This window comes from Leptinotarsa decemlineata, unplaced genomic scaffold (genome assembly GCF_025532065.1).
Source record: "Leptinotarsa decemlineata unplaced genomic scaffold, Ldec_3_MD MMD2_tig00000035_RagTag_RagTag, whole genome shotgun sequence".
In the NCBI taxonomy this organism is placed as follows: Eukaryota; Metazoa; Arthropoda; class Insecta; order Coleoptera; family Chrysomelidae; genus Leptinotarsa; species Leptinotarsa decemlineata.
Window position 1 is genome coordinate 8,610,218 of NW_027412540.1, and position 14,948 is coordinate 8,625,165.

The window sequence follows — 14,948 nt, forward strand, 5'->3', positions numbered from 1 at the left end:
AAATGAAAGATTCCGACAATATTCACAACATATACCTGAATCCGAAATGAGAAGGGTAAATTTCCAGATGGTAAAGAAATCAAAGTTGAAGTGTTCACAGAAAATAATTGAGAAAAAAAATTTGATTATCGTATCTAATCCAACACAAACACTGCATATAGAACACTCTTCTCTTCTCGAGAAGCAGTGGGAGCAAAGTTTGTGTTGAAATTTTGAAGAAGATAAATAAAAAGTATAAAGCAGATTCTAAAAAGTGTTCCATCATTTTTGCTGAACTTTATTCCAAAGAAATTCAAAGTATATCAACAATTATTCTGATTCAATTAATATCAAGTCAAAAAAATATTGATATTGGTGACCATAAAATGAATATTGCATCAGTAAAATATATTGAACAAACACTAAAAGAATGTGTCGTCTCAGAAATCTGATTAAAAAAATAGAGAACAAATCAAAAATATTGCTTGATCTCACAACCAAAATTTCAGAACTAGTGTTTCAAAAACCAATCCAAAAAGATCATTGCAGTAAATGATCCAAGAAACAATATCTTTAATTGTCAAAAAAATGTCTCTTCTCGAAAATGAAACAAAGTTTTTGAAAAATAACCATCGAATGAAATGAGTTGGGACAAAAAATATTTTATGTTGAATTGCAATGAATTTCATTCACTGAAAAGTGAAAACACTTTTACATTTGTTAATACAAGACGTTACTAGGAAAAATTATCATTCCACACGCCTTTGTGTTACTAATAATGAAGTTTTAAATGAAATGAACTCACCTAATATATAAACTCCTTGTTCGTTCATCTTCTCAATACTACAACGAACAGGTGGTGGAATAGTAACTGGTTCCTTTGTAGGATCAATATCGTGAACTGGAATAAGCCTAGGATAAAAGTGATTCATAGAAGTAGGGATGTCCATAGTCATTACTGCCTGCATGACAAAAGATCTGTCATCAATCGTCATTTCAGATCCACCAGATAAAGCATCACTTTTCAAGAGGCAGTTGACATATAGAGGAAGCAACTTCATGCACTCCGGCAAAATCAGTTGGCCAGCACTGCTGGGACTTGCACAGTTCTTCCTATAAGTCGCTAATATCTGTGCTGCCCTGCTCACAATAGAATCTTTTACCAATTTGGGGTTGTTGTCCAGTAATTTATATACTGCCTGCTTGCTCAGGTAATTTACTAATGTGTCCAGGTCGCAGCTACGATAAAGGTCAGCCATTTGTGAGCAAGTTTTCAGGGAAAGATTTATTATTCTCAGTCTTCTTTGACCGGAACATGAAGTATAGAGTAAGGCGGCTTGCAGGTAAACTCCTGCTTCTTCAGATAGTTTATCATCATGCTTTATTTCTATTGCTACTGCCTTATCACAATCTAGAAAGTAGAAATATAGATTGAAACTTGCAAAAAGAGAGGTATTTAAATTCTTTCATTTTTATATCAACACATTTTTCCCATGTACTTCAATAGTAATAATATAATTGCTAAAGTGAAGTGATTCTCACAAACTGATAATCTCATAGATTCTCATGAAAGAATTATTACAAAATTCAACGTAAATTATTAGTTCTCATATAAACTGCTGCAAAATGAATTGGATAAAAATATTTAAAATTTTTCGACTCCTTACTACTTTTTCAAACATATATTGATTTATTTCACAATTTTAGTTGAAATTTAAAAAAGATGAACATTTTCTTTGATTGAATTTGGATAAGTTGAATAACTATTGTCATATTTCAATAGAGGTTGACTTTCATGTACCAGTGTAAAAAAATTTAAATATTCATCCATTCAATTGTTTTTTTTCCGGATTGATTAGGCCGTTACTTGATGAAGATCCACAGTAATTTCAAAAACTACACCTCACGATTTGATCTCTCAAGATTGTTTCAATGAAAATCAAAGAATTAATCCAGATAGTTGAATTGTACTTGTACATAAAATACTTTCTCTTAAACATTTTTGGTAGATTAAGAGATTGGTAGATTGAAGAGTTCAAGTAAAAAAATTAAAATTGAAAAATGTATTATATAATATTGCACTCACCAATGGATGCCAATTCTATATCTGTCGTATTAGACATAAAGAAATGACCATAAAAATCAGTAGGACGAACTCCAGTAGATGTCCGAACCCTCATGATACCATCAAAAGCTATTGGTCGACTGACATCTGTGATTATATCATTGATGAGTCGTTCGCCATCGATATCAGCCTAAAAAAAGGTTTTTGTACAAGTTTTTGGATAGTATTAATAATTGATGAATATGTTTCAGGTGCTTAGCATTAGTACTATAGCATCAACCGAGTATGCTCAGTACCTGAAATAAATGAACTTTGTGATATTTTAAACACTTTTTATTCCAAATCTCGGTTTCTTTCAACAAAATGGTTTTGTAAGGTAAGTAAAGTAAGTTGGGGTAACTTTGCCTGCAGGGCCTCATTTAACAAAAAAAAATTACGTTATATCTATCCTGAGAAATTATTATGAAATTTACGCTATAGTGAAAACAACGCTGATGAGATGATTGTCATTTGCGTCTTAGCCTTCAATGGGATGGTGATATGTGAACAAATTTTTCAATGAGCAGAGAAATACATCCATGAATATTTATAACAATCAACTACTACTGCTACTAAGCTGTGTCGAATAGACAAAATTAAAGTACTCGTAAATGCTTGAAGATCTCATTTTCCTTACACTACATCTTTTTTCAATAGTGACAAAAAACACAAATAATTTTTATAGTTCTGTAATTAAACAAATAATGTTTCCTAACAATTGGGGGTAACTTTGCCCAATGTAACTTCTGTAATACATTTCGTATAGATTTGAGTCCCTCTGAGCTAAAAATTGTCACATTTTGAGTGGCATATTCATTTATTTTATATTTATTCACAGAATGTGAATACATAATACAAAAAATAGTGCCTAATACAAATAAACATGAACAATACAATTTAAAAATACTAGATACAGTGAAATGTAACACAAAATTTAAAAAAGTATTCTCCACATTTGGTTTAGTTCATTTTAAATTAAGGAATCGATTAGAAACCCAAACACTACAAAATTAAGTTTCTTTTTGTAGACTTTATAATAATTGATAACATATCTCCTAATTTTCTAATTTTGGAGTGGTGGTTATTTTACAATAATGGATTATTTTTCCCGACATATTTTGGTCATAATTTATAGATGTTTCAAATATTTTATTTTATAGTATGTACTTGGGAAAAAAAGTTTTTGGTTTTCTACTTCTCCATCTTTATAAACTCTATACAAAGATGCTTAATTCATGTAAATAAGTAACTTTCAGACACAAACTGGAAGAAAAAGACCCCTCGAAAAAACTACTTTTATATGAACATTGAATTATACAAAAAACACTATTTTTTATTCAGTTGGTACTCCAAACATTCATTATGAAATTGAATCAGATATCATTCACGGAACTGCTACACAATATATCAAAATATTATATGCTTCACCTCTCATAATTAATAAACTTTTAATGTTCTGATTTTCATCAATTATTAAATTGAAAGAAATCAAATGATTCAAATAGCAACTTGAATAATTTGATTGAAATCCTGTCAGCTACGTTTCTTTCAGTTTAGCTGTGATATTAACAAATAACAAGATCCACTTACTTGGAAATATGTATACTTAAAGACTTCTCCACCTGTCAATCTCGAAACCTGACTGATTGTAGCTATGTCAATGTATGAATTGTTGAATATGAACAAGTCTACAGAACACCCAGCTCCAACACAATCCTGACCCAACTGATTGTAAACCTGACTTTGAGGGGTTAAAACTGTCTTTTCTTTATCAGTTCCTAGTACTTTGCGGTCATCACGATTTTTAAGTTTGCCAGGTGCTTCTGCAGATGGTAATGTGGAATGGAAAACCAAAAGTTTGCCTGCACATTCTGAAGCCTGTAACATCAATGTTGATAAATAATAGTTGAAAAAGTTATGTTCGAATAAAATTGTGTAGTCTGTATCAACTATTTGGTAATTTTTTATTTTTCTGACTCAAAACAAATAACAATTATTATGAATTCAATTACCTATATTGAAAAGTATCAGGACAACTCCTGGATCGTTATTTTATCTCCTCTATTTCATTCAGTATAAATAAAATTTATTCTAATGAATAGACATTCAACAATTGAAACTCAATTTTTTTTTCGAAACTATGAGAATACAAATTTCATTTGAAATTCTATTGGACAATTATGATAAAAAATGTTCTTTTCTATTCTCTACTTAGCTTGTTTGACAAGAGTGATTAATAAATTTACCTTAAGTGCTTCCAATCCTGCTTGAATTGCTGGATACAATACGGTTTCTGTTTCTCTAGAATCGGCAAACATGGATGGAATCTGTTCCATAAGAGCATCAATTACTGGACCAGATTCTTCTGGAGTAGACAAGAATCCATCTAAAAGGGGCATGAACATCTCTTGTACGTCTCCCACTACTAACATTTGAGGAGCTGCCAATGTACCCTGAAATGAAATGAATTTTTCTGTAAGAATCTGGCTACATAGGAAAAGTAAAAAAAAAACTTCAAAAGAAAATTATTTTAAAAATCCAATGAAATAGGAGAAACTTCAGCTTACTGATAATTGTACAATATAATAAACAATATTAAATGTAAATTGTTATATGCAAGCAACAACTCAAGAGGCATAGATTACTGGCACGGATTACTTTATTGTAAAAGAATGTTGTTGAGAGAAAATAGTAGCAATAGTAGTAATAGTAGCAAGCTGTTAAAATATATAAAAAATGTGTTTTTAGTAAAATATTCTGTAAATAATATCCAATATCTTGCCAAAAAACTTGCAAATTGCAAAATTTCTCAAATCAGAGGGCCATACTTGTAGCATGTGTATAATCCTGGTCTTTTGAGGTACCACAGCTATTCACACAAGTTATAGTAAATGCAACAGATGATGGTGATAACACATTTCAGATAGTTGTTACGTTTTTCTCAAATTTTAGCATCCCACCTACCTTTATCCCTGAGAATTTTGTGAAAGAGCTATGTATATTCAATAGTAGCCTCCCCAAAAAACACCTTTGATACAGTAGGTACATTTGAAAGTGAGTACTTTGGTTTTTTTGGTATTGAAGACCAAAAAAACTGTCATCTCACCAAAGAGTATCCCAAAATCAACCCTTGGAGTACTATAACCTTTAAATTAATATAGAAGGGTTGGTTGATGTTTTAACAATGAAGATCGTAATACTGAAAATCTTGGCCGCAAAAGCCTTAATGAATTCTTCTTGTTAGGTGAATGCATATTCAGGTGTGCGTGTGTGCTACATATTAAACAAATTTTTTGTTGATTTTTTTTTCAGTATCAAAGTGCAATATATTGCATCCTGGTCAGATATGTAGCTTAAGCTTACATTAAATAATATTTTAGTTACTTTAGCCTATTACCTTTCCGGTGCATGTGAGTATCATACATGAAAGGAATTTTTAAAATCAGAATGATAAATCCAGAGATTAGTGTGTTCGAATAAACGAACAAAAAACTCTTCAGCTTCCATATATTAGTATAGATAAAAATTGTAGTTCTATGCATGTACTTAAATGTATTTAATTTCATTTATATAATAATCATAATAATGATATTTATTAACCCCAAGAAACAAGAATGTTTTCAACAGGGATACATTCAAAGTACTAATTGAATAAGTTATTTGAAGACTAAGTTAATAATTATATGTACGGCACATACTGTAGAAAGAAAACAGAAATTTTTTCAATTCTGATTTGAATTTTATTTTTTAATTTATTTTTAGTTTCAATGGAAGATTATTATATATTTCAACTCTTGAATGAAATATTGATTTTTCCCAATTTTTGAGTGATGTGATTTAACTAGTAGTTTTTTTACTTGACTCATGGATGGTATTTATGTAATTGAAATTCAAATTCGAATGTTTGTGATTTTTTCTAACAGAATGAATTATTTGTATACTCTGCTTGTTTATTTTCTTTTTTATTGTGTAATTCACAATGGTTCACAATGTTTCAGAAATTGTATACATTGGAATATAAATTCATCATGATTTGTCAAATATAACAGATCGGAGCAGAAATTTTTCAATTTATATGCCCCTATCCTGTGGTTAAAATTTGATATATAAGTAGCTGTATGTCTTTTCTTTTAAATTTGTACTTAAAATTATGTCACTCACCTTTATATTATAGAAATGAACCGAACTATTGTAAGTAATGAATCCAACTTTCATATTGCTTTTTTCTTGTCCTTGATCCACAGGTAGATTCTGAATGATGTTTTTCATCTGGGAACATAAAAGGTTCACCATGCCAGATTTGATATTGTTATAAGAAACATCTATAAGAAAAATAATGGCTGGCGGATTTGGCAAAGTATTATTCCTACAATAATCTGCTGTTGCAACGAATTCGTAGGTACCGAGGACCAATTCGGGTCTTTCATAGCGATCCATTCGTTGACCAGTATGGTCCAGATGTTGAAAGTACTCCGTTGGAACTGAAAATAGTTTTAAAGTTCTAAATTGAGTATTTGCCATGGAACATAAGTGATTTTTTGACATTACTTGCAAATATTTTTCTGAAAAATTATTGAAGATCGTGAGGGAAAATAATGAAAACCTAAACAAATTGAGAACTAATAACAGGATATTTCACAAAGTATACTTTCCACAAGTTGAATAAAATTCTGAATGTTTTATGTTTTATGAAAAGTGAAGAAATATGCTTGGATAGAATAACAAACTTAGAAACATACTACATTTTTTCAAATGAACAGCAGAATCTATCAAGCCTTTGTTGTACGTTTTCCATGTATCTCTGCAGCTGAATCAGCAAATCTATTGATGTGTGTGAGTGTACTTTCCAGGTACACTCACACAAGTGTTTCCACACTGATTTCAAGTGAAACAATTCAGAGAGCTCCAAAGAACTATTGTTCAAGAGTGATTTCATTGTTGAATCAGTAAATTGTATCTGTTTATGAAGTTAATGTTACGTTCTGAAAATATTTCGGAAGTGGAATCATACATTAAAGATCACCTGCAGAAGTTAACTGAAAAATTTCAGTGAAGCAGATTAGTGTCCGACCAAAAGTTCGGTTTCGGTTGAGTTTCGGCAAAAAAACGGGTTTCGGTGGCAAACCTGCCGAAACTACGACAGAAATCGAAACTGCATTCAGGAGATCCCGCGCTGTGATCGGTCATGTTCGGCGCGTTGAATTTCATACAAGAGACAAAGACATTTTGCCGAGTCCACATGCCTAATAATGTCATGACTTGTGACTTACTTTGTTTGTTACATAAATATTAAGTACCTATTGTGATATTAGGTAACAACTTAAATAAGTAATTTTATGTTTAATATTTTTGAAAAACCGTCAATATTCAAAAGAAGTATCTTCACCTACTCAAATAAACCCCTCCTCTATTTTAAGTATTTTCAAGGTGCAAATAATGTTTTTTTTTTTAATAAGGGTTTGTTATGTTGATTATCAATAAGTAAAAATGTCGAAGACTGCATAACATTCTGATTTAAAGATAAAAAAATAAAGACTGACTGATTGTTATAACGTTTTCTTTATTTTTCCCTCAAAACATAATCCTTGTAAGGAAGTTTCGGTTTCGGCCGAAACTGAGACCGTCGCCGAAATTCGTTTTCGGTTTCGGTCGTAAAAACCAGTTTCGGTCGGACACTAAAGCAGGTGTTTTCACCTAAGCCCAATATCCTGTTTTAGTTCCAAAAGGTTTCTGATACTCTTTCAGTTATTGTAGTTATTGTATTTTGTAGATTTTTCTATATAAAGGCTGAGCCAACATTTTTTTCTGTCTATTACGTAGTGGTCCACTGAGATAATTTTTCAAATTCTTTTCTCACATAGTGATTCATTTTTATGTGGAAAACTTAATCATCATTGTTTTCATGGAACATCCAGTATACAGATGAATCATACAAAACTTTATTGATGATGAAGGTGCCGCCTGTCACTACATTAAAATATATGTTGTTAACCCCTACAGAAAAATTTACCCCCTTGATTAATTTTTCTGGATTGGCAACAAATGAATATATTGAATATGAGTTAGCATCGTCAGAAGATGGCTAAAAGTTTTAATTAGTATCAGATGCTAACTTGTTCTGTTGCAGGAAGTGTTTTCACTTAATTATTGGACGCTTGACAAATTCCTGAAATAAATATATAAATATTGATGACTGTTCTTCTAAATAATGTTGTAATTTGAATATAATAAAATGATAAGATATTTAGAAGTTAATTCAACCTGAATTAAAGATCATCAATAATAAGAAAAATATTTACAGTTTTTCTACTGTAAAGTTGATATTTCGAAAGTATGGTTTTCAGCTTCTAGTAACAACTGCATTACATGATTGAGATAAGAAAAACAGCAAACTTTTGATAGCTTAGTACCTCATTGAGTTGTTTTTTTTTCAAGATGACAGAACACAAGCACTACAGGAAAATCATTAAGGCGCTCTAACAGTGGTGCCTGTGCGAAAGTAGCGAATTGCTGGAATTTAAATTCATTTTGAAAAACGTTTTGAGAAAGTTTACTCCACATAAATGCAGTTCTCCAAATGAAAGAGTTCTTAAACAGTGAAGTTCGAGGTGTACTGAGTTAAACCTGTAAACTATGATACAATTTGAAACATTTTTCAAAAAAAAACAAGACATGAACTAATCTTGATTTGTCAAACTCACCATCAGTTGTAGCCATACAGAAAAGACACTGAAATCTTCTTCCTGAATCAATGAATTGCATAAATGGACACATGTAGGCTTTGCACCGTATACACCTAACAGGCCCTAATTCACCAAAATTCACTATTGGTGGGGAATACTCCTGATCCATGTGCCTAGCCATAGGACTCAACACTACGCTAAAGGGAACTGATGTTTGTTTGAGAATATCCTAAAATCAATTCTAATTTAGTAGGTCAATAATAAAACAATACATAATTGTTATATTCTTATGTTGCCAATTTGAAAATATTCAAAAATATTCAATCACATTGTTACATTTTTCCTGTTGATTTCCTGAATTGAGACAGTTTTCATTTATAATATACAGGCCATTTTTTTAGCTGACCCCACTATTGCTATCTCAGAAATAGTAAGACCTACAAGGTCAGTTAAATGAGTCAAATGTTTACTATTTTGGGGAATTAGTTGTGGAATTGGCCGCGGTGATAGTGCGTCCGACTCACGATCGGAAGGTCGTGTGTTCGAATCCCGCCTCGACCAGATATTTTTCTCGAGAGAGAATTTATCTGGTTAAAGCTGGAATGATTCTGCAACAGTGTTAGGAATCACACGTTGAAAGGTAAGACCTCGTTAGTCCTTAGCTCGCACAAGTTTCTCAACTTCTGAGAGTTGTCGTTCGTATGGGGGCGGCAGCTGGTTAACGGAAAAACAGATTTCAAACAGAAACAGACAGACAGAATAATTTCATTTCAGATCGAGAATATCAGTAATTGTTTTTGAAATATTTGTCAAAAACTAGAATAGTCGAATTTCGTTTTTTGGCTCTACTGCCCCCATTTCAAATGATATAAAAAAAGACAAGAAAACTTTCAGTGTTGAAACAGTTTTGAAAGTTCCTCCGTTCCTTGCTGAGTTATTCAATACGTATTTCGTTGAAAGTATTGAAAAAATATTGAAATCAATTGAAAATTCCCCAAGATGAAATAGCCTCACTACTGTTAACAGTCAAACAAATTAAATTATCCGAGCTTTCTACAATTAAACATGAACTACTACAACATTGCTAGTGAAATCAATGACATTAAATGCATAAAACAGACTTTTGAGGTTATTGATAATATATTATTACACTTTATCAATATCTCACTATTTTATGGCACATTTCCAAATCAGCTGAAAACAAGTATTTTAACCTTCTATTCAGAAGGTGGCAAACACTAGCAAAGCATGGGAGTTCAGATCAATCAATAAATTACCTGGTATTGAAAAAGTGCTGGAGATAGCTGTTTACCAACAATTACTTGATTATCTGAACAAAATAATTTGTTAATGACTTGTCAATCAGGCTTCAGACAGAATTATTCATGCGAAGAATTAGGCTTTAGACAGAATCATTCATGCGAAGCATCACTGCAGTTACCCATAAAAAAATGGAAAAAAATCAATTGATGATGGTGATCATGTAGTTGCAGTTTTCTTGGACTTGAGAGCTTTTGAAACTATTGATTGTCAAAAAATGATTGATAAGTTAAAAGCAATTGGTATACAAGGTACTGTATTGAAATGGATCAGGAACTACCAAACAGATCGCAAACAGATCACCAAAGTGGAAAATGTATTCTAGGGCTCCATCACCAATAACTTCGGTGTACCACAGGGAAGTGTCTTGGGTTCTTCATTATCCCTATACTATATCAACGATATACAGTACTATCATGATTGTGATTTTCTCAATCTATATGACACGTTACTGTTAATTTCAGGCAATGATCAGCATGGTACTGTCATATCCAGTCACTATAAATCTCCAGAATGTATTTCAACATACTCAATCCCATTCACACGAATTTATATACTTTACATTATTTTATTTTTAGTATTCTTTTTTTTCTTTTCTTCATATTACTATTAGTCTAGAAACATGTTTGTATCCCTATTTTATATTAGGATATGTCCTACTAAATAAATAAAGTTCTCTTCTCTCTTGCAGAATTAACACAAAGGCACGATTTCTTCAAAAGAAACCAGCCGCACTTTGTGGTCTCGGTCAGGTCATCTCGGGTTAGAGATTTCACTGAAATCACCAAGAGACAGCTTTAGCTATCTGAGAAAGTTATCAGATTCATTTCTGGTTTTGAAGTTTTTCCAAATTGTCAACACTATCAACAATAAGCAATCAAATGGCTACGAATGTTTTCAAACTGTTTAGTTCATATTAAAAAAGTAATGTTTACCTGTGAAATTGGTACATTATACATTGTAGATCTAATGAACCTTGGACTAGCATTTCCTTGATCTTGAACAACAAAACTGGTGGTAACTAGTGGAGGAACGAGTCCTTTTTGATTGGTGACGAATACACCAGATCTATTTTGCTGATCATCCTGTGTTACTTGAATCTATAAATAAATAATGACTAGTGATTTGACCACTTTCGATTCAGCAATGATGAACAAATATTTCCTCAAGAATGTCAGAGATATAAAAAAAACTTACAGGACTAGGCATTTGATCTGGATCTAATTTTCGATTCTGTTGCGGTTGTTGGTAGTTTTGTTGAGGATAACCAGATCCTACTAGTCCTTGTCCCGGCATAGGGCCTTGTCCAGGCATAGAACCTATTCCGGATAGAGGTCCAGGCATAGGCCCTGAACCAGGCATAGGTCCTGTTCCAGGCATAGATCCTTGCCCAGGAATAGATCCTTGTCCAGGCATGGACCCTTGACCAGGCATTGGTGGATATCTTGCTAATTGTTGGGGACCTCTCGTTTGCTGACCATTCATGAAACCAGACTGACCGAGTGGTGGTGGCATGTGGGGACCGCTATCTCCATTGATGGTGCTTTTCACTGATGCTCCAGGATATTGCCTAGGTCCTGTTAAACTCATCCCATGCATTTGGTTTGTTATCTGATTGGAAACCAACTGTGATTGACTGCTTTGTGCAGGCATTTGGGGACCTTGTGGCGGATACGCCACCCCTGGTGGATAGGGTCCTGATGCAAATTGATAAGGATTTTGTCCTACTGAAATAATAAATGAAAATGTATAATTTTGAGGTACAAACTGACTCAATAATAAAAATTATTACTAGCAACAAAGAAATTTGCTGGTACCGTTTTATTTATTTTTTTATTATAATCCAATTAATATTGTAAATTCATTTACACCGAAAACAAAAGAATACATGAAAAGGCAGTTCTTGAAAATAATTCACAAACATATATGAATTAAAATATACTGCTCTGTCAGAAAAACACTTGTAAAAACTTTGCAACTCCGAGAAAATGAATTTCTGGAAAACTATCATGCAACAATGCTTATATTCATAAATGATATTGAGAAAGAATTTTAATGACTATTATTAAAAGCCAACTTACCCAACACTTCTTGTTGGGCAAGTGTCACCCCTAGTTTATAATAATGCAAGGTAAGGTAAGGTAAGGTAATGCAGAGAGGTAAGGTAAGGTATCCATTTTTTAACGTTTACGAAAAAGTAAAGTATGAAGAATTGCCGTAGTGATTATAGCTTTTGGTAATCTTTGAGTTGGCAGGAATGCAGCATAAACAAATATTGACTTTTCATAATCTTGACAGCAGCAATCATTCATATGAAATAAATAATAATTTTCATTTATAATATTATGGAAGACGCATATTTTATATCATTAATAGAACAATACCCAAATTTCACAATGTGACGTTCAAGTTTATCTGGTGACATTACCTTTACACCATTCGGATATATCCATCAAAGTTCGTAGTATGTCGCTTTTTGATTGGTAGGAGGTAAGAACGCAACGCAGAAAGTTGAAAGTAGCCAACTTGTTACCTTGTGTTACCTTGCCTTTCCGACGTTACCTTACCTTACTTTTTATCTAGAACGCAAGTGTGTTTTCTCAATGCTTCAACTTTCTTACCTTACCTTACCTCGTTACTTTGCGTTTTTATAAACTAGGGGTCAGAATTATTTTCATTCGCAAAATATCATTGAACTGGTAGTTCATTTTAAAATGTAGTAGAATCTCACTAATCCGGCACTATTAAAAACCAGAGGGTGCCAGAGTATTGGAATGTTCGGATTACTGGATTATAGAAAGATAGGGGAAAAATCATAATAAATAAAATGGTTTGAATTGAAGGGGTTATATTTTTAGGAGTGATTAATTTTTTGGGAAAGAAAGTTTTTGGCTTTCTACTACTCCATCTTGATACAAAAAAAAGGGATGAGGGAATTTTCCAAAGAAAGGAAGGAAGTAATCAATTTGAAACTCTATACATGAATGTGTAGATCATGCAAAGAAGTAACTTTCAGTGTGTGTCTGAAAGTTACTTCTTTGCATGATCTACACATTTCAAATTGATTACTTCTTTCCTTTCTTTGGAAAATTCCCTCATCCTTTTTTTTGTATCAAGATGGAGTAGTGGAAAGCCAAAAACTTTCTTTCCCAAATAAAATGGTGTCTTGTGTTTCCTTTTACTCGACATTTTCAACTACACACTATTCTGACTTCAAAACATTAAGTGAATACGTATGCACGTGAATAAGTTTTGAAGTTAGACTGCTAGACGGTGATGCGGCGATAGAACGCAGAGGGGTAGAATATCCTTTACAAATGAATCTTGAAATATAACCTTATGTAACTTATAGAATTTCTCATTGAATAATATACTACTATTTGGTCAAGTTTATTTTTTACCATATCTAGTTACTTTCACCTTCAGTTTCCTTTCTCTACAAAAACTTATTTTGTCCTTAATGTAAATATCACCAGTCAGTACAATTAATTACTATTTGGTATTATTTTACAAACCTAGTGCTGGATTAGCATTATCCATGGGCCTTTGTCCAGGTAAAGGAGGTCTTTGTCCAGACAAAGATGACATTTGACTAGACAGAGGAGGTCCTTGACTAAGATGAGGAGAGGCGTGACCAAGTGGTGGACCTTGAGTAAAACCAACTGGAGATCTTTGATTTTGTGGAAAACCTTGACCAGAAGATCCCAGATCTAGCTGGGGTCCCTGTGCAGAAAAAGATCCTTGACCCATGGGGGGACCTTGGTTAGGATATGTCCCTTGTCCAGGCAAGAGCGGCTGTCCAGGTCTTTGTAGTTGAGTAGGAATATTTTGACTTGGCAGAGATTGCTGTATGGGTTGGGTTTGTTTTGGAGGACCAGCACTCATTCCCTGAGCTGTTGGTAGTTGATTGTGTTGACTTTGTAATTGAGCAGGAGGTTGTCCAAACTGATTCTGGGTAGATGATGGCAAACCCGGAGCTCCAGCCGATTGGAATGTTGGAACTCCTGACAATGGGGTCTGACCAAGCTGGTTTGACAATGGTTTAGGTGGAAAGTTTTGATTTGATGTTGGAATGGGACCAAACTGATTCTGAGTATTTGATGGAACGTTTGGTGGAACAGTCATCCCTGAAGGAGATCTTTTGTCCTGATTCATTGGAAATTGGTCTGTAAGTGCAATTATCAATTAATTCAAATGAATATATGTACATTTAAAGGAAACTAGTTTTGAAATTGGAACATGCAATGTATAACAGACCTCGTGCTTAATGAGATAATAACTGATTCAAACAACCTTCATGAAGAATTTAGAATGCAGACATTCGCAGTGTTGTTCCGGGGTCAATTTCAAACTATTTCTGATATAAATAATAATAATAATAATTGTAGTTTATTGAACAAAATTACAATTTTGCTCAACTGGCTATCGACCGAAATCCTTCTGCCAGTATAAGAAAATTGCTTTGAAATTTCATAGCTCATTTTACAATATTATACTAAAAAAAAAACTATATAGTTTTTGTGCAAATCAAATAATTTAAAGCTTCTCTGGAGTTCAATGATTCAATTTTCTTTTTGCAGAAATGAAAAATAAAAGTGAAGTGATATATTTGAGAGTATAGGTATGTTAAAAATTTTAATGAAATTGTTCACCCTGGTATAAATTCAACTATTGTAACGTAATATTAAAACAACTGCGCAACAAAAAAAAAAGTTCAAATCAAAAACCTCCTTTTTTCCTATTTGCTAGGCTTTTTCATATTATCATTTTTGGGAACAGTTACAAACAATTTGTTTGATGTATTCAGGTTGAGTAGTACAACAAGAAACTATAAAATATCATTTTTAGAAATGTTTCCTCCT

The 14,948-nt window shown here is 32.6% G+C and overlaps 1 protein-coding gene across 2 annotated transcripts in view; it reads right to left on the reverse strand.

Moving 5' to 3' along the window:
- The window catches only part of Sec24CD (COPII coat complex component secretory 24CD), a 34,435-nt gene that overhangs the window by 4,764 nt on the left and 14,723 nt on the right, over window positions 1–14,948 (reverse strand). Inside the window, exons 3-11 of one of the 2 annotated variants that reach the window (XM_074171828.1) lie at window positions 13,602–14,252; window positions 11,284–11,810; window positions 11,022–11,186; window positions 8,785–8,995; window positions 6,245–6,564; window positions 4,330–4,536; window positions 3,674–3,961; window positions 2,066–2,234; window positions 785–1,390 (exon numbers count right to left, since the gene is read on the reverse strand). In XM_074171828.1, the coding sequence (XP_074027929.1) occupies window positions 785–1,390; window positions 2,066–2,234; window positions 3,674–3,961; window positions 4,330–4,536; window positions 6,245–6,564; window positions 8,785–8,995; window positions 11,022–11,186; window positions 11,284–11,810; window positions 13,602–14,252 (3,144 nt within the window). Of the gene's footprint in view, window positions 1–784; window positions 1,391–2,065; window positions 2,235–3,673; window positions 3,962–4,329; window positions 4,537–6,244; window positions 6,565–8,784; window positions 8,996–11,021; window positions 11,187–11,283; window positions 11,814–13,601; window positions 14,253–14,948 lie in introns of both variants that reach the window. The other variant, XM_074171827.1, reaches the window with a different exon arrangement.